Here is a 20,689-nt window from a genome sequence, read left to right on the forward strand (position 1 = left end):
AAGGTTGGAGAAATAATCTTGATGTTTTCTTGTGCATTACTGCCACACAATGCAGCCTACTTGTTTCCCCCCATCCCCCCTTTTGATTCACCCTCTTCACGTGTGAGGCACGGTGCTGCCAGATTGCCTTGGCATGGGGTAGGACGGATTATGTGTATGCGTGCGTGTGCATGCACGCCGTTGCGGTCACTCATTACATCCTTCAGAGTAGATTACTACTCTTCCCGTCTGGGGAGCCCTGGAGTGACACACGAAGCCACTAAAACACTCAGCTGCACTGCATGGCGACGCAACTTTGTGTTTGTGTGTGAGAGAGAGAGGGAGAATGAATATTTTCATGTGATCCAAAGTTGGTTGGCTGCAAAGTGACAGGCTTTGTGTCCCTGTGAATGTCTTACCTCATGTATGGAAGCTCACTCAGTTCATTCACATCCCAGCATAACCAAACATCAACTATTTGATGAATTATTAATTATTAAGAACAGTTATAGAATATTATCTGTGAAAGATTTTTTGTGAACTTATTTGAAGTTGTCCACAGAGCAGTAACATTCAGTTGGAGTCTTGTTTTGTTGTCCTTCTGTGCTGACTAGGATGTTGCTAACTTTGAAAGCTCTAAATACAGGTGTGAACAAACTCGGACTGGATCCGAACATGCCAGACCACACTCGGAGGTGGTCTGGTCCACGTGTGTCCATATTCCTTTAGCAGTGTGAACGCGAATGTGGTTGTGGCCACATTGAAGGACCTCCTACTCAGCTGACGTCCTCTGTGTATGCAATTCGTACACATACCGGCGCCAGAGGCTTCATTTAAACAGCAACATAGCAACAGGCAACAACAGAAGCGATTTGCTCTGCCTTGAACGAGTGGAAATAATGCATATGTTTATTCGCATTTAGGTGTGGAAGTGAGATCTGATTACGAGATGCAATGGGGGGGGGGCCCACATTTTAATGCCAGGTGCGAACGCACACACTCAGAGCTGTCCACTTGTGACCGGATAACAAAACCATATGTTATTACCTGTTTGTTTCCTCCACCGAGGAGGTTATTTATTAACTCCTGTGCTGCGTTTGTTTATATTTGTTTATGAGCAGGTATACCCAAAAACAAATGAGCCGAGTCCCATGAAACTTAATGGGATGATCTGGTTTGGGTCAGGGAAGAACCCATAAAATACTGTTGTGGATCCAGATCAGGGGGCAGATCCTTAATTTTTTTTCACTTTCTTTAACACTGGGAGGTATGGCATGTTCAACATTTTCACTGTTTTCCCACGGAATAATTCATGGATCTTGATGAATAAAGATCAGGCACATTTAGGGAACTGATGTCTATGAGTGTGTGCAACTTGGTGCAGATTGATTGAATTTAAGGGGACTATTGAGCCTTAGCAGTCCGAGTTGTGGCTGAAAATGACACAGTGAGAGAGAGTGGTGGGCTGTAAAACCAAAACAATAAGCTGAAAGGTGCTAAAAAGATGTTCAAAATATCAATGATAGCCCATTAAGTCGGTTACCGAGTGAAACCCTCAGGCACTTGCTGATTTTATAGCTCTTCAACTGTTGAGTATTAGTTGACTTCTTGCTCTTGTATATTGTTGTACACTGACTACAACAGTCTGAAATGTATCCAATAGGCATATCTGAATCAGTCTTAAACTCTCATCACACTGTAGATTTTAACTTGTGTGTGTGTGTGAGAGAGAGAGAGAGAGCATCCTCCGAGTAAATTACTTTAGATCCTGATGTCGCTAATTCCATTTCCATTACACACACACACACAATGATTCCATCACATTCGCACTCTGTCACTCTCTTCCCGTGCTCAGTATCCTTACATAGCCTCAGCATGGCACTGCCTCTCATGTCTCTGGTCTCTGTCTCCGTGTGTGTGTGTGTAAACAGCAGAGATCATCCCTGCAGTTACAGGACGTATTGATGCACCCAAGGCATCAAGATAATGAAAACATAGATGGCAAGACAAAATCTCAAGCTATGTGCGATGTGATGGAGGACTGGAAAACGGGTTTGTGTGGTGCTGTTGGTGGTGGAGCAGTAAGAGATGAAGAGGAGGAGGAGGAGGAGGGAGAGGGGATAAACACAGTGATAGTGAGTGAGTGAGAGGGAGCGAGAGGGGGGAGGAGCAGAGAAATGATTCCTCTCTCTAATCCCCTAGACACACGCTTGGTCTTGCTGCCTACTGGCTCAGAGGGAGACGGAGGCAGGTGGAGGGTGCAAACAGAGAGAGAGAGAGAAGCCAAGTGGGAAGGAAAAAACAAGATGAAGGGAAGAGAAGAGAGGAGAGCTGCCTCTCGGAAACGCTGAGAGAGACAGAGAGAGAGAGAGAAAGGCAGTGAGGACGAGGAGGCAACCAGCTACTCTTGCACGGTTTTGAGCAGAGGGAAGGAGATGGTTGGAGGAGGAGGAGGTGTGATGCTTCTCTCCAGTGCTGCCTGAACCAAACCAGGAGAGAGGGAGAGGAGAGGAGCAGCAGAGCGGTGGAGAAGGGATCCCTTAAAAAAAATAGCTGGAGGAGAGGACAGAGAAAGAGGGGAGAGAGAGAGGAAGGCATGAAGAGGATGGAGGAGTGGAAAGCCAGCAGAGATGCCTGGTTGCTCAGGCTCACATGAGTGCAAGGACCTGCGCCCGGCCACCGTTACTACAAGATGCTTTCAAAGAACCAGCGTGTGAGAGCAGAGTGCTACTGTGCGAGTGATGGACATCTGCACAAACTACCACTGCTTCCCCAGTAGTAGATAGTCCTTCTACACCAGATGTGTGTGTGTGTGTGTTTGAGAGTGTGTGTCGGTGTGTGAACATATGACCGTCCAGCTGTTTAGGAGGTGAACAGGGTCAGGTGCACCCAGAGCAGGGAAACAAGGAGGAAAGTGGGAAGACACACTCATGTGAGCAGGTGCACACACAGACACGTGAGTGTACATGTGTGCGACGAGCACATCGAAGTCTCGTCCAACCATCTCAGGTGCAGTTAAGGTTGTGAGCGCGTGTGTGAAGAAGAAAGGGCGCTCACAATGAGGCGTCACTGAATTTCTTCAAGCTTCTTGTTGGGCTCTTCTCTTACACTAAACCACCTGAAACCGCTCCCTACCTCATCTCAACGCAACAAGTTACCTTGAAGACTGAAGAAGGGACGTGGAGACCATCAGTGGTGCTCCTGCTGACTGGACAGCCCATCAGAAGTGGGCTCAGCCCTGATTTCCTGTACCCAGTGGATGCCTCCTAACTCCAGCCATGGGAGAATGGACCATCCTAGAGCGCCTCCTGGAGGCTGCAGTGCAGCAGCACTCGACTATGATCGGAAGGTGAGCTCTTGTGCGACTGACTGAGGTCTTTAGAGCGATGCTTGCACAGGCGGGATGTTTGAGTGTTTGTATTAAAATTGCAACTGTTCTCGCTTGGTTCTACGATGTGTGTGTTTCCTCATAAGAGCTTGTTCTTACTGTACGTCCGTGCAAACATGCAGTATTTACAACAATAGAGTACCAATCCCTGTGTAACATGCATGCAGAATGTGAATCCTTTCTTGCTTCCAGTCAGTGATTCCTGGTCCAAAGTGGCTGATGGCAGGGTGATGGGGGCTTTAGCTTAGCTTCTTTAATCCCTCTGAGTGACATGATGGGAGGGTTAGGCAACCAGGAGGGACTCTGTAAGCCCACACAGAGGCTTTGGACGTCAGAGCAGTGTGTGGACATCTCACCTTAGACGTCCACAATGGCTCAAATCACAGTTTCCTGCCCTACCTCTCCATGCCGATTTCTTTATTCTCCCTCTGTTTTCCTCCCGCTTAACTGTCAACTCTGCCTCAGAGGACATCACATTGCCCGAGCGTGCCTCGTTTGAGCGTTCCCACAGTTCCCTCCCCCTTCCATTCCTCCCTTGTCTTCCTCTTTCTTTCTCCGTCAAGTATGAAGTCATTTCACAACCTAAAAAACGAATCACCAGCGCAAGGTCACCGCAGTTATAATTTATGCATTCTTCTGCATGCTGAGAGCACTTGTAGTCTAGTTTGAATAACTCATTCACGTCGGCCGCAAAAGGAGCAATTATTCATGAGCGATTTTACCACTGAAGCACATCAGCTCTGCAGACAGTATTAAACATGATTTTACATCTAGTAAAGGACATATTTCTGAGGCTGGCTTTTCTTGGGACATCATTGAAAACCACAGGTTCAGTGTGGGCTCATTAGAGAATTGGCAGTTTAAACCAACCCCCTGCAGCGACTGACTCACTCTGGATAGTAGTACTCTTTAATTATTGAGTGAATAAACGTTATGAAGTAAATGATGTGGAGAATTATTGTCTGTTTTGGCAGAGAATGAGTCGTCTTCTGCTGATGAGTGTGAATTTTGTTGAGCCGAGAAAATGAAGTGATTTGGAGCCTTGTTCTGAGAACGTTCTGTTGGTTGAATGGTCTGTTAGAGTCGGCTTTGTGATGAATGATTGGTCCGCGTTCACTTCCCCTCATTCATGAGACACTGGAGGTGCAGCTAGACTAGCCACATTCGCTGCAGGGCCTCAGCGAGAGCAAAAAAAGAAAAGACACAGAGAGAAAAATGAAATCCACAACAGCAATCGAGGGAAAAAAAAAAAAATAGTTTGGTTGCAAAGTCAAGAGGAGAGCGGTAGAATCTACTGTGCGAGATGTAAAAGACAGGAAGCAGATGCAGGAGAAAGACTAATGAAGACTGTGAAGGCGAAGGCAGCGAGGAGCGGTTATTCACAGACAAGCGAGCAGACACATGGCCTCAGTCTGCAGGGTGTTGGTAGGAAGCCAAGAGGACTGTCTCGTCACGAGATGGTGCTGCATGTCATGACCTAAGCAGGGCAACCAGGACTCCTGGCGGCAAAAATCCTCAGATCTTCCTCATGCAGATTATATCAGTTGTCCAGACAGTTGAAATGTTGACGACGGGAGGAACCGTCCAAAACTTAAATCAAAATAAACACACAGGATGTCCAACACAATGTACAGTTTAAATTGCATTTCTGCCTGAATATAGTTTGTTTTTTCCTCATCCAGAGCAACTAACAGACACCTTTTTCACGTTTTGTAATGTACACACTTTTAGTTTCAGTCAACCAAAGAATTACAGCTTTTGAAATTCTTCCAAAGGTCTGTGACATGTTTAGAGCTGTAAAACTGGAAACAATGTATATTTATGAGAACACGGAGGTTGTGCTTTTTTAACAGGATAGATGGAGGTTTTTTATGTGTATGGGAAGTTCAGAGATCAGGATTAGTTCAACTGTTACTCTTCAGTGAGGAGGAGTGGTTTACTCCAAGTAGTGATGATGGAGCTGAAGTTTGACAACAAAAAACTAACAAATGTTCAAATACCTGATTGCATGTTCAATTTTAACAATATCATATCCATGTTTGCAAAATATCAATGTTGAATTGTCAGTCTCCTCTTTGGTCCAGATTGAAATATCTCTATTGAACGGACTGCAATGAAACATCCACGACACACACCTCCGCCAAGGCTGAACACTCCTACACATATTTTTGTCTAGACCTAACAGTAAAAACCTGAAAGACCAAGGGAAGTGGTCCTTAATGTAACCTAAAATATGTATTTGTCTTAAAACAAAGAAAATGAAAAGAAAAATCCTGCACCCTTAATCTGCATCCAGAATAAAATGTAATGGTTTATTGCCAGTCTTATCTTTCCACCAACCAAGGCCCAACTGGGTATCAAGCTGCACCAAATTGTACGCACTCATCTATTTCCCACCAAGTTTCATAGAAATCCGTTCTGTAGATTTTGTGTAATCCTGCTGACAAACAATCCAACAAACATAACATAACAAAAAACCAACCAACCAACAGACACTGGTGAGAACATTACCTCCTGGGCTGACTTAAAAATGACCATAAGCCTCAGTTATTTTGTGTTTCTTTATTACCATGCTAACAAGATTAACTACAACAGTGATTATTACTGCTAGAGGATGGTGTTCAAGTATTTTAGTCTTGTTGTATTATCAAATGTTAGTGATCTGTGCAAATCTGTGTGATGTGTGCAGCTGCAGTCTACCACTGCTCAAGTGTGAGTCTTTAGTTGTTAGATAAGATGCAAGTGGGGCAGGGACTCTTTTGGCCTTGGCCTCCACAGCCGTAAACCAAACAGATTGATCGACTTTGCTAGTGACATCCTGGTTTTAAAAACTCTACAAAGAAAACGTATTTTATGGTTTCCATAATAATTCCCTCACAACACATCCCTAAGTGCTGTGGTCTATTTGTTGTAAATCAGACTATTTCTGCTTGTTTCATTCACTAAGAGGACTTTTTTCTAGTTTGTCCATGAGGAAAAAGTTGCTTCATATAAGGAGGATATAATTCACGGTATTAATTTACTTCTGAAATTGTGTTAGTCGGGAAGAGCCAGTCAGCCATTTATAGCTTTGGTTTCTGTGTGACAGTCTGTACGTTCCACAGTTAAGTGCCATCTCTACATCTGGCTTTTCCACAGCTCAAAACCATCTAATCTAGGCCATCACGGCTGACGTGAAATTTTATAACCGCACGCTAATGCTCCCTCAATCCTAAAACCTATTGGTCCCTCTGCTGCCATTTCACTCATCCCATTGGTCAGCGCAGGTGCCGTGGGAGGAAGCGTTGGACAGGTTGCTGTTCCTGAGGCGGTGCCAACGTGTGTGCTCTCATGAGCCCACCATGACAACAGCCTGCAGGCCTGAGTCAATTTGTCATACATGAGTCACACACACATTAGGGGCAATATAACACTCGTTGTTTGTGTAAGATTACAGACGTCCCTAGAGATTCCCTTCTACGGTCACGGATTGTGCGTGTGAGTGAGTGAGTGTGTGTGTGTGTGTGTGTGTGTTTGCATGTGCGACTCTGTGTAAACTGTGAACTTTGTTAGTTCTTTGTTCACATATCACGTGCTTGGATGGGTTTTGGTCCTCTCTAGTGTGTGTGTATTCACCTGCTACCTGTGATTCAATCCTGCCATTGAATCACAGGATTGATGTTGTTTAATGTTGTAAACTATTAAACAACATCAAAGCAGAAAATGGCTCTGAACAAGAGAATACAAAGATGGTTTTGGTTGGTTAGGAAGAACCCAGTCTGGTTCTGACATGTTAACCACATAACAGAGAAGCTCAGTGTACTTTTTAACCAACACATCCCCCAATCAGCAATTTAAAAACTTTAAAAGGATTTACAAGAAATCAAAAAGAAAAAGGGGTTTTAAAATATGTATTTACATGAAAGTCACCTGTCACATCATGGATTATGGTGGAGAAGGGTGGTGTTTGAGGGACACACTGACTCACAAGGTAGTCTGGGCCAAACAAAACATGAACTGGCTTTAGAATGGCTGATAATTACCGTATACAAATTTGAGTTTGTTACTGCTGATTATTTCAAGTGAGATACTCAAATGCATTGAAATAATCTCATGTTACTTGATGTTTTTGGAATGTTCAAACCCACAACTACAGTTACATATTTCACCAATCAAGATTATCTGTAATTGCTCCAAGTTAATGGGATGAAAACTGTCTATGTTCTTTTAAAACAGGGAGGAAGAAGAATATTAACTGTGAGTTATAAATAGCCCCCAACAGTAATAAGTACGAGAAAATAGAAAAAAGTTCAAAAATAACTTCATCTCAAACTATGTTGATAATTTAGCAGCTATCTCAAGTATGTACTGTACATGATCTGACCGAGGGCATGTTTCCATTAGAATGAGGCTAAAAGATGTACCACAGTTATGAATCGCTCTGTTCATTTTAATGTACCTGCCTCTCTCATTTATAAGGAAGGACCCTTCTTTCAATATCCTGATCTTCAATAGGAAAGATCAGTGGTCCAGGTGTAAATCGATTGCCCCGGGACCATCTGATGCACTGTGGGGATCTCGGTGCCTGTTGGTACACGCAGCCTCTGTGGATAAACCCTGATGAAACACTGTCTACCTAACTACTGTCTAAACATCACTCATGCTGCCTCTGTGCTCCCACTCCCATAGGCTACAGTCCCATGTCCGAGCTGCCACTGGTGGGAGTGGGACTGCTAAACATGCAAGTCCGTCCTCCTACCACCTTGAGATTGATCTCCAGTAATGGAATAGGAAGTGGACTGGGCACTTAATGAAATGGTCTTTAGGGCTGTCTATTTGCAGTACAAATAGGCTCATTGGTTGCAGTGACTGGAATGTTAAGTGCCTGATTAAAGCTGCAAGTACCTCATTGACTTTTTTGTCCATTAAAATAAACCTTGATGGTAATCATAAGGGCAAGTATTAACTCTTTCTCGATGAGAGAAGCAGTGGTTAGACACCTCGAAGACAATGAGATATAAGTTATAGTGGCTGTTGACAAGCAGTCAAGAGTTATTACTTCATCCTCAAAGCCACTCGTCTTCTAAAAGTTAAATAAAGAGTGCTTTTTATCAAAATGTATGAAAACACAAAACCCTCACAATATTATAACTTCACTCATAATCTCTGGAAAATGTCCAGACAATTGCATCCGGATATTTTTCTTTTACATATGAACAACACAGCAGGACATGTTTTTTTTTACCGAACACTGACACCGTCGTCAGCCCTTATCACCTGAAGATCTCATTGTCTTTCCAAGTTGACATCTTGGCTCCTCTAGCTTTTCAGGCTGAGATATTTGTATTCATCTTGTTTTATTCAGTTGCGTCTTAGAAACACTCAGTCGCTGTGAATTCCGCGGACACAATCCTGCTGTATTCTCACTCTAGAGTTTTTACTTGGTTACTGTCAGGAGAAACTGCGGAGAATGAGACCCTTATTAGGTCATTTGGGTCATTTGTCGGATGCAGCCATTTCCAATTCCGCCAGTGGGAGCAGGTTTCAAATGCACTTACATGATCAGACAAGCACTTTGTATGAACTATACTGAGCTTTTTAAGCCTTGAAGCTTATACGTGGTCCTTGCAGAAGCAGCAGCAGCTCATTTGGAGCACTCGGCGGCCTCCCTGAAGAACATGAGAAGGTTTAAGGTTTGCTCGTATCTCAGCGTGGCTCTGCAAGTGTTCACTTCACATGAGGTGATCAGGAGCGTGTCTCTGTGTGTTGCTACGTAAGCTCTACAAGTAATCTTAACATAGGTCAGGTCGCTTAGCATGACTCCTCAGCATGACTCCTCAGCATGGTACCCCTGAGTCAAATGAGTGTTGTCACTCTGCTCAACCAACTAGGAAAGCGTGTGTGTGTGTGTGTGTGGGTGAGCAATACACTCTTTCAGAGCACTACAATGCAGTACACAACAGCCAAAACCAATATTTATTAGTGAGCAGTGTTTACATGTGACTCAGTGCGCCTGCGTTTGTTGACAGGTCACAGCTCTGTCGTCACATGACCTTTAGATCATCATGCTTTTATTGAGCAAACGCCTGTGCGGAGCGTTCCCCATGGAGGTGAGAGATGATTTTGTTTGTATAGCGTGAGGATTATCCGGAAAAGGTTTCCTATATCGCATGCAAGAGAAAGGAAAGCAAGGAAGCGAGAAAGTGGCTATGATGTCTCCTCACTTGTGACAGATTCCCCTGAGAGATTATCGAGAGACACAGAAGGCCACGTGCGATCTGCAACATCTATTCACTCGTCCCACCCTGTCTCTACTTTCACACTTGCTCCATCCATATATAATGCCCCCCCGGGATGCTGTCGGCTGTAATGTCAGTGCCTTCTCCGTGCTGCCATAAAAGGCTGGTTGTTAAAACGCCCTCACGTGTTCCATAGGGAGATTATGAATCACCAGTGGGAGGTAGATGCATGTAATCCCAGACTTTTTTTATAACAAATATACAGCTGCTGATGAAACCTTTACATACACCATCTGGCGAAATAATCGAACTGTCAAAGATAGGTTTATATTGAAGATGCCTCAGAGGTGCATTTTGAACGTTTATGTCAGCACTGATAGTGGGATTGATCCACCACAGCTGTGCTGCCGGAGATACAAATGAGCCCCAGGAGCAGGAAATAAGGGCTGCTGCTCCTTCGCTGCCTTTCTCGCAGCCTTTTATGACTTGAGTGCTACAAGCAGCCTCCACAGGGACTTGCTGGGGACGCAGACTTGTAGCTGAGGTTAGAGAGAGCGAGCAACTGAACATAATTATGCAGCTTGAGATCTCATTTCTGTCTGCTTACACCTCACACCCTCTGCCCCCCATCATCTTTGTGTCTCAGCTGCTTATTGTCCCTCTCCTCATCCTCTCAGTCCACATATGCTAAGGTCAGGGTTGACGTGGTATTTACATGCCGATGGCGTATTCGATTAAGCTCCTGTTGCAAGTGTGTGTGTGTGTGTGTGTGTGTGTGTGTGTGTGTGTGTGTGTGTGTGTGTGTGTGTGTGTGTGTGTGTGTGTGTGTGTGTGTGTGTGTGTGTGTGTGTGTGTGTGTGTGTGTGTGTCTCGTCAGACATATTATAAGATAAACCTCAATCCTCATTATTTAATTTTGTGTTATGGTCAATCCTATGTCAATTTTTCCTATCAAGGTCCAAACACCATTTTCTTGAAAATCTTATGTTATCTAACACGAATGTCATAGAGAAGAGAAAGCGCAGGAGAGAGAGAGAGAGATGAATGGATTAGAGCAGGTGAAGGGGTCAGAGGTCGGACCAATTTCACCTCACAGGGTCTCAGAGCGAAGCTGTCTCTAGCAGGGTGACTCAGCAAGGCTTATAGGTTTAGTGTCAGCACCTCGCTGGAGGACAGAACAGGTCAGTGTTAGGTTGATACCGGGGGGTTTGTTTAACCTGGACACACACACACACACACACACACACACACACACACACACACACACACAACACACACACACACACACACACACACACACACACACACACAGGAGAAAAAAACGGAGATATTGCTCGCGTTCACAAGAATGGGACAGATGTACATACGTACAGATGGACAACCCAAAAACATGATGCTTCCAGCCACTGGCTGTTGCTGGTGTGGAGACATAAAAAACTCCCCACAGGCATATCTGTCAGACAATGGAACGCATTTCAAGTTATCACATTATCACAGCAACAAGCATCATTGTTGGCCCTCAGCATCTCACCTCCTTTAAATAAAAGCCCTCGACAGACTAGATTCATGCACATTTACATATTCAAGGAACGGTTTCCACATTTTGATGAACGTTAGCAGTCTAGAGTGTTCTAGACAAGTCATAAGGGCCATCGGGATGTGCTGGAAGCAAAAATGTTCTTCTTTGCACAGAATGTCAGGACATTGGCGTTATGTTACTTTAATTAGTGCTTGTTATTCCACAGCTTTTTAGAGCTATTAATGAGTTTTTCCACGCTTCCAGGCAGTCATTAGTTTCATCTTGCTGAAAGCTAAACCTCGCTTTAAATTGTGAATCCACTAGTAATTATTCTGTTACTTTACTTTTTTGGGGGTATAAAAGCAAGTTATCGTTAAGGATCCACTTTTTCGACGCTTCCCTGCTGGTGCCTTCAGGGACCTGAGGTTAGGTCTGACGTTCAAGGACTAAGAAATTCCACCTGCCAAGTTCTACGCCATGTTGTCAGAAAATCAATAGTTGAACATGTCAATGATGAAGAAAAGCAGCCCCTGCTCTCATCTGCATTACCACACGATGATAGCAGTGATTCAATGAATTATTTATCTGGAGTCTAGTTTTATACGTCTCTGCAAGATCACTTTCACACCACGCAGTCGTAGGTAGGCAAAGCAGTCAGAGTAAAGATGTTGGTTAACAGCTGGTACATAATACAAGTGCATATATGAATATGTTAATGAAGTATAATAAAAACATATGAGATACCATCTTTATTTATCAGTTTTCAGTCATTGCAAGGTCCAATAAGGCAGGTGATTTAGTTTCAAATAAGAATGAAATTGTACTGGGTTAATGTTCTCCACTCACTTTGAGCTGGTGTTAGTACAGTTTCACTTTGAACAAATCTTTAATCGACATTAACATGGCGATGACAGTAATATACACATCTTCATCCATACAAGACTCTGTAGAATGTCTTATTTCAAGTAAACTTTGGTCAATTCATGTGCCTTGAAGTTGGAAAGTGGAAAAAACATGGATGCTGTGAACAACCTGTGTTGAATTTATGTGTTTATTGAATTTTAAAAAACCTGGACGCCTCTTTCCGATATTTGAATAATAACGAAGAGCAAAAAAAAAGGATCAAATTTGACTGGCATATAAATAATTTAAAACATTCATAAAAACTTCTGTATAGGAAAAAAGTGGTGCTGGTAAAAATCATTTTGTCACGACTTGAGGTGGTGTTAATGTGAATTTTCCTGGTCAGGAACCGATTTTTCCGATGCCACATGTGAATGCACTTTAAATCAAGGGTGCATGAATAAGTGAGGGTAAACATTAACACTAATAGTTAGTGATAACTTTATTAATAACACAGAATGGTGAATTCTGTCAAGAAAACCTACTAGTTCTACAATCTAGTCCATGATCTGTACCACTGTACTACTTATCCCTCACTTATCCATGGAGGGGCTGGAGCCAGACATTGGGTGGGAGGCGGTGTGCAGCCTGAACAGGTCACCAGCCCATTCACAGGGCGAACATATAGAGATTCACACTCACAACAAGCACGCAGGGGGAACCTGAAAACTCTGCACAGAACAAAAGCAGCCAAACTGGGATTCCAACCTTCCTGAGTCGATTGTGCTCACCACTGCACCGCCATACTGCCCTATATACTAAATGTGATGTAAATACAAAAAAGGCCAGTATGTAAAATAGGGTCTAACTTCATTAAAATCTAAAGGATTACAACTTTAATGTTACAGTGTTCATGTGCATCTTTGGATCATCCCTAAAATACATAAAATATGAGGGATAATTAAAACAAATAGCCAACTTTGATCTTTATTGGGAACAAAGCAATGCTGCTTCTTTTGAAGTTTGATCCGTTGGGTCTATTCTTGTGGGCCCGTGGCTGCAGCTCATTGTCTTATTTATACAATCTGCTTTTATAACATATGACTAACAGCGTTCCTATGCTGGAATCTTAATGTTAACATTTGAGTTTGATTGAGCTGTGTGTTTGTTTGTCTGCTGGTGTCCTGATAACAGCCCGCTCCTCTGCACAGCTCCATGCATTTCTCCCTCTTTCAGTCTGCCTCCACACTTTATCTCACTCCATCTCACTCTTTGAAGATGAAAAGGACGCTCCTTCTGCCACTGATTTATTCTCCTCGTCCCCACCCAACGCTACTCCCATCACTGGCTGCATCCTCACACTTGCCTTAAGCCTCTAATGAACAAGGTGAGAGTTTAAGAGCCACTGAGGGAGTGTGTCCACAGAGTCAGATTCATCCCAGCACTTCATCAGAAAAAGCACTGCATGTGGGTTTTGTTACCATGACAACAATATCTTGACAATATATCACCTCTATCATGCCCTCATATCATAGACTTTTGCTTTTTTATTACATGAGCACCAGGTGGAGGATGCTTGCTCTTATACTTTGTATGGTTGAGATGTCATACATGTATGAGACGCACAAAATAAATCATTTCAGCAATGGAATTTATACTGTACATCATGTCCTTCCTCCTGCATGCTCCACACTGGTGCCTCCCCTCGCCTGAGTGTTCCGGACATTGTCCTGTTGTTGTGAACGCATCTGACCTGGACAATCTCCTGCAGAATTGGTGATGTGTAAGGCAAGCTCCAGAAACTGTCCAGTCACAATTTTTTTGGAGTTCATTTCTGAAAACAGCTAAACAATGAAAAGAAAAAAACATTCCATATCTCCTCCGAAAAATGAGCTTCTCTGTCTTGACTGTGTAAGTCTTGTATAAACAGCTCCAAGTACATCCAGGGTGATCTCCAGTTCCCACTTCAGATGACATCGAGATTACAGATGCCATAGAATAGTTCATTGTTCTGTATATGAGGCCAAGTGGCACTTTGCAATTTCAACCACAGTAGAGAAGAGACTCCATCATCTTAAACAATGGCTACTTTCTGGAATTCCTTGAGACAGAGAAGAAGGACCCTGTTTATTTTGAGGTTAGACTAATATTATTAAATATTATATTAAGTCATGCATCTGCGAATTTGACTAATTGATGCTATTTGATTTTGAGATCGTCCGCCTGGCTGAACATCTGCACCAGCCAAACCGTTAGGGAGGTGGAAGAGGAGCTGGCAGCAAGCCATGCAAGAGGACAGTGTCAAGTCAGCACCCAAAAAAATGGGAGCAGGAGATATTAGTGCTCATACATCCTGTGTCTGATGATGAAGAGGAAGAAGAACCCCACTGAGACAAAAATAGAGAAATATTTGAAGGACACAATTTTAGTTCATTCTGGCCCACTAGCCCACCACTACCCGAAACTGACATTTTCAGCCAAACCAGGGCTTTGTGGATGGCTACTTCAACCTCATCAGCTGAGCATGTTAAAGGCTGGCTACGTCATGAACAAAATGAAAAATGACCTATTACCAGAAAATGTGCAAACTCTTCTTCCTCACAACATGAACATGGCAACATGAAAAGAGTGGAACAGTGCCGGAAAACTGCCTGAACAAACTGTTAAGCTAATATCTGATAGAATACAGAACTGGAGTTGGTCCCTAGGCGCTGCACTGTGGCTCTTTGTTGCTCAGAGTGTAATTTAAGTGTTTTCATTGCATTGTATATGACTTCTGAGAAATAACAATACAAAAATGATGAATAGCTAGGTCACTTAGTATACCTCTGCCAAGGCCAAACAGTGCCCTTATGAAACCACATTTATATTCAATACATTTTCCATATGGAACCACCCTAAAATGTAAACATTCATAATATCTGTCCCTTAGACATGACTGACATTTTATTCATCAAGACTCGTTCATTATTCACAGAAATTAACGAAAAGTGGCTAAATGCCCTATTGCACAATGTTAAAGAAAGTGTTCAAAAATCCTGGATTGTTTATTATTAAATAAACAAATGTGAAACTGTTGAATAACAGAATCTTTGAATATGAATGTCTTTAACCTAGAGAGACAAAGCACGTATACTCTCCATGTCATGATTCAGCTGCAAAGCTTTGAATAATCTCTGTCGATCACTTCTGCAGCTCCTCGGACAGCCTTCGTACAATCGCTTTGATCATATTGGTGTGTGTGTGTGTGTGTGTGTGTGTGTGTGTGTGTGTGTGTGTGTGTGTGTGTGTGTGTGTGTGTGTGTGTGTGTGTGTGTGTGTGTGTGTGTGTGTGTGTGTGTGTGTGTGTGTGTGTGTGTTACAACTCTTCCTCAGAGGCAGTATCAGCTTCTGCACAGTGTGATTGACTCAACACGAATAAAAAATGGCGAGCGCGCACCAGTCAAACACCTTTGCTGAAACACACCACCTCCACCAGGACCAACACACTGTCAAAAAAACCCCACATCTGATTCATTGCCTCCTCACACGTGTGTGTGCGCACTCACACACATAAGCAGATGGTCGTCCGAATAGACAAACATGTGCGTAAGCCAACTTGCAGCGTGGTTACTATATTTACTCATTACTCAGGGGCAGAAACATACACATACACACACACACAGAGATCCTGCCAAAAGTGTCACAGTCCCCATCTTCACAGCTAATTTTATGAGCAAGCAGACAGAATGTGACAATGCATTCAGACCTCACAACACACACACACACACACACACACACACACACACACACACACACACACACACACACACACACACACACGATCCCATTTGCAGATTCATCAATTAAGCAGTGAAGTCAAGCTGCAAGGAGCGTGTTTGACTCTCGGCAATATGCTACAATCACATCGCTCCCTTGGCCAATTATAAAAAAGCTACTTGGTAGACAGAGCTGTGCTGTGGTGTGAAACTGATAAATTTAGCCTTCACAACCTGTAGAGTGACAGCAGCAGGACTCATGCAGTTTGGCTGCGATTCACTAGAAGAAGCTGTGTTTCCCGACAGGCATCTCTGTGACGTTTCTTGGGAGGATGAGGCTGCGTTCACGTCCAATCAGATGGTGGACAGTAGAGTCAGAGCGTCAGATCGAAAGTACCACTTAAGGTTTGACTCCCAACAGAGCAGTTAGGTTTTAGGAAATTAGATTTGAGAGTTGCCAATTTGTGATCGTAATGCTAGAGGGTCACAATGTGTCTACATGCTGGATTTGTTAGATAATGTCAAATCTGCCTAAAACATGAGCTCAAATTCAATCTCACCATGAAGTTCACTCAGTACCTGGAGCTTTTGATTATATCACATGATTCTGCCCAACAGATGGAGGCTGTCAGAGAAGTGTCGATGATCTGTTCATGAAGTTTAATTCAAATAGAGATGAACATGTTCCACTTTGAAAAATGTCCCTTTAGGGGGAATTGCCTATTTGTCTTTAGTGTCCAGATGCAAATGAATGTCGATGGGTGGGATCTTTGTCTGCAACGTTTTTGCATCAAATGAATACGTACAATGCAATTCAATGCAACTCAGCGTCCACTTATTTCTATATCCAATGCACAATGAAAAATTTACAAGGAAATCGAAAGACAGAAACAGATAAATCTCGCCTTCAAAGTAAAAGTTTCAGGTTGTGAGGCTGTAGCGGTCAATTTAAGAAGAACTAAACGAAATAAAGAACTGATAGCCTAAATAATTAATACAATTACAGATTTACATCTTTTCTCACAATTTATAGTAAGTAAATTGCCAGTGGGCGTGGCCACTTGACTACAGTGATTTATATTGACCTATGTGATATATTTTTGTGTTGTGCTTAATTGCATTGTGCGTCTCCATTTGATGTGACAACAGCACGGGCAGAGTTTGGACACCATCGGTTGTAATCACGATTATCAACATTAATTTGCATATGAACACAAAAGACATGAAATTAGGCATAACTCTGCTAAAGGTACTGCCTACTGAGTGAACTATCTAAAACACAAACACAATGCTGGGGTCTTTTTATGACCAATAGTTTATGGTAGCTGATGTTAGCCATTAACCTAAATATTATTCTATTGAAAAAATTCCATGTCTCTTTTTGAAAAACAGCAAATTTGAACATTATAACTGATTAACTCAATTGGCTGAGCAAGATTGGACCTTGTGGTACAACTGCTTCGGCAGCTGTTGTTTCCATCATCAAGAAATAACGTTGGATTATGTCATTTCTTAAGTGTAAGAGAATGATGATGAGCAAGAAATGTTCAATCATGTGAACTATGCCTTAAAAGATTGTTTGACCAGTTATTCCTTTTTGAGCTAAATGGTGAATTAAATATGAACTGATTCATCACCAGCTATAGCAGGTCAGGGCACAAGGGTGAGAGCTGGTATACTCTTAAATTCAAGGGTTGGGACCTTTAGCAAATCTCAAGCCATACTAATGCCTCCCATTTAATTATACTTGCAGAATTACCAGATAAGTGACCCATTAAATCCAGATGTTAAATGCACTGCATAAGCACAGAAGATTCAATCATTCTCCACAGACACCATTGGCATTGTTGACCAATCCTAAACCAATTCACACCTTTTGAATATTTGTGCAAAATAAGCGAATTAAGATAATGAGATGTTTACTGTCAGTTTAGTTTTAAAGGTTAAGAAACCAAAAATAGAAAAAGAAGATTTGTGAGGCTAAATGTAATCTAAATGAATCCTTAGTGGTTTCCACAGGTACAGAGTGTTTTTCATGTGAGTGACCGTGTTTGGGATGTTCCCTGTGCAGCTATGTGCTGCCTGATTGTGTGTCATGGAGGCTCCCTGCATGTGCCAGAGCTGCTGATTTGGGTTGGAGCTTGGCACAGGAGAGACGCAGTGGGTGGGATGTTGGCACGGGCGAAGCAGTCCCGACTCGAGATTGTCCAAAACCCACCGATTTAATCCGGATTACGCCCATCGTCTCTCTCACTCCCTATGTCACTCTCTCTCTCTCTCTCTGTCTCCCTCGTTTCCCGCCCACGCGTTTCGGTCTCTTCCTCTTCAGTCCCGCTCATTTCTCACCCCTCCATCACAACCTTACAACCTCCCTGAAAACCAAATGCTCTAACTGGTTGGTCTGTTGCCATGGTGACCACTCGTGGCACTTCCTTTTGTTCCCTCCATTGTTCCGTTTCAGATGATCTCTCTGAGAAGATTTAAAAAGTCTATTTTTGATGTCTGTGCTCATATTTAACCCTTACTTGACCGCCTAATCTGTTGCCAAGGTAACTGCCACAGTTATATATGGACATGCAGACCCTTGTGTATAGTGCACTTATGAACCAGTGCATTGGTTTAATACTTAAGACATTTAATACTCTTAACCTTCTCCTGGGATCAATCTGTTCGTTAATCATGTTTGAAAAAATGCTAATCAAAAAAGCCTTTACAGTCTTTGGTCAGACAAATTGACTTCCTAATGGATTTCATTATAGAATACTAATTAAATGGTACATATCCCAAATTACATTGGACATCTGCATCTGTGTGTGTTCATGTGCACATACTGTATATGTCTGTGTCTTTGAGCCATGAGCTACAATTTTCAATTTCAGTTCACATTCATCAATACACCACTTAAATTCCTTTGTCTATAAGCGTGTGCTTACAGAGAGAGAGAGAGAGAGAGAGAGAGAGAGAGAGAGAGAGAGAGAGATTGATGGATAAGTGAACAGTATTAGAATATACTATTATTAGATTTCCATTTTAGCAGATTACATAGGCAGGATTACATACAGAGACTACAGTATATCATAATAAGAGTACTGTCAGTGTCTACAGTGCAGAGTTCTTAATGTAATGCAGGGCATGAAGAACATGAAATCTGTTCATGTGCACACTTACAACATATTAAGGTAATATCATGTTAAATTGTAATGCAAACGCTAAGGCTTTGGACTTTTTCATGGAATATTATATTTTTTTTATCACTTAAAGCCTTGAAGTCAATGAAACTATGCAAGTTTATATGGGAATGTGTCTTTGGTGGAAATCCTCTGAAATGTGACAAAGGGCCCTAATGTTGTCTCTGTAAGAGGTCACAAGCCATGGTTAGATTAATGTGTAATAATTAATATCATTATATATGTTTGCAGTTGTACTTTTTAATGTAAATCTATCAATTAGACTTGAATTACACAAACACACACACACACACACACACACACACACACACACACACACACACACACACACACACACATAAATATAAATACAAAGCAAAACCGAAGCAGTCTGTGGGTCTTTACCTATGTAACTACCCACCAGTCAGCGAGACAAAGAGGCCTCCAAAGGTGAAAGGCGAAACATCCTCAAGAAACACAAGCAATCCCAGCCGCCCACACACACCTGCACAACTCAGGAAACCCTGGAAGCAGAATTTAGACTAAAATTCAAACAGTAGGATTAAAAAAACTAATGGTAACAGAAATGAACAGTTAGATATACATATATATAAGAGATCAAAATAATTAAAAACATGAGAGAGAAAAAATGAAATATAAAATAGAATATAGTTTACTTCAGCATAGCATTGGAAGTAAAAGAATCTGACATCAACAGAGTAAGTGAATACAAAATATACCAAATAATAAAACAGGCTAAAATGTCAATACATGGACAAATAATTAAAATTCAATTGAACGCCGGACTAAAATAATAAGTCTTGAGTTTGCCTTTAAAAATTGTCCCCAACTATAGCTGTAAAATATATGTAGTAGTGTAAAAAGTTTTTCCTCAGATATGCAGTGGAGTAAAGTAAATACACAAGTAAGGTATGAGTCTGACGTCTGAATTATACTTCCGTGGAGTTTATAGAGTGGACATGTAAATTTAGTTTGCTTTGAATACATTACTTCTTGAATTTTCATCCCCTGGTACTAAACTTCTCTGATTTATCTGGGCTGACCCAAACTGAACCCGAGGCTCTGATGCCACCGGATTGGACATGAAAGTTTAACCAGACTAGACGCTGATAAAACCATTATAACTGCTCGCTATGATAGAAATTCATTTTCATCTTCTCCCCAGAGGATGGAACTAACACCCGTCAATGTCAGACACAATCGGCTTTGTAACGCCCTGCAACAGCTGGGAGAGTGTGCACATCCCTGATTAAAATGTGTATGTGTGTGCACATGTGCACAGAGGTGTCCTCATCCTGTGTGAGCTGAGAGAATTCAGTCCATATTCAGTTACACCGCGTATAGCTCTTATATTGGTCTTAGCATGGGAGTGTGGTGGTGAATGTGTGTGTGTGTGTGTGTGTGTGTGTGTGTGTGTGTGTGTGTGTGTGTGTGTGTGTGTGTGTGTGTGTGTGTGTGTGTGTGTGTGTCAATGTGCACTTGTGTGTTTGGACATGGGTGGCCATGCAGGATAAAGGTCTGTCGGCAGGGAAGAACGCAGCCCCCTCACTCCCTCTCTCACTCGCCTAAAGCACCGGAATGTCCCTTCTGTGTGTGTGTGTGTGTGTGTGTGTGTGTGTGTGTGTGTGTGTGTGTGTGTGTGTGTGTGTGTGTGTGTGTGTGTGTGTGTGTGTGTGTCAGGGCTCTTGTGTGAGTCTGGTGCCTGCATGGTGACCTGCAGTGAACTAGCTATTGATAAACCCTGGCAAAGCAACACTGAGAGAGAGAGCGAGCGATAAGGGTCAGTTTGTATTTGA

At 42.4% G+C, this 20,689-nt stretch overlaps 1 protein-coding gene across 1 annotated transcript in view; it reads left to right on the plus strand.

Annotated features, from left to right (window-relative positions):
* The first annotated feature begins 2,128 nt into the window (after nt 1-2,128).
* LOC118106643 (gap junction delta-2 protein) overlaps nt 2,129-20,689 on the plus strand; it is a 30,937-nt gene continuing 12,376 nt past the window's right edge. The window contains exon 1 of the mRNA XM_035155342.2: nt 2,129-3,328. Within this exon, the coding sequence (XP_035011233.1) occupies nt 3,258-3,328 (71 nt within the window). The 5' untranslated portion in view covers nt 2,129-3,257. The remainder of the gene's footprint in view (nt 3,329-20,689) is intronic.

This window comes from Hippoglossus stenolepis, chromosome 4, assembly GCF_022539355.2.
Source record: "Hippoglossus stenolepis isolate QCI-W04-F060 chromosome 4, HSTE1.2, whole genome shotgun sequence".
Taxonomy (NCBI): domain Eukaryota; kingdom Metazoa; phylum Chordata; class Actinopteri; order Pleuronectiformes; family Pleuronectidae; genus Hippoglossus; species Hippoglossus stenolepis.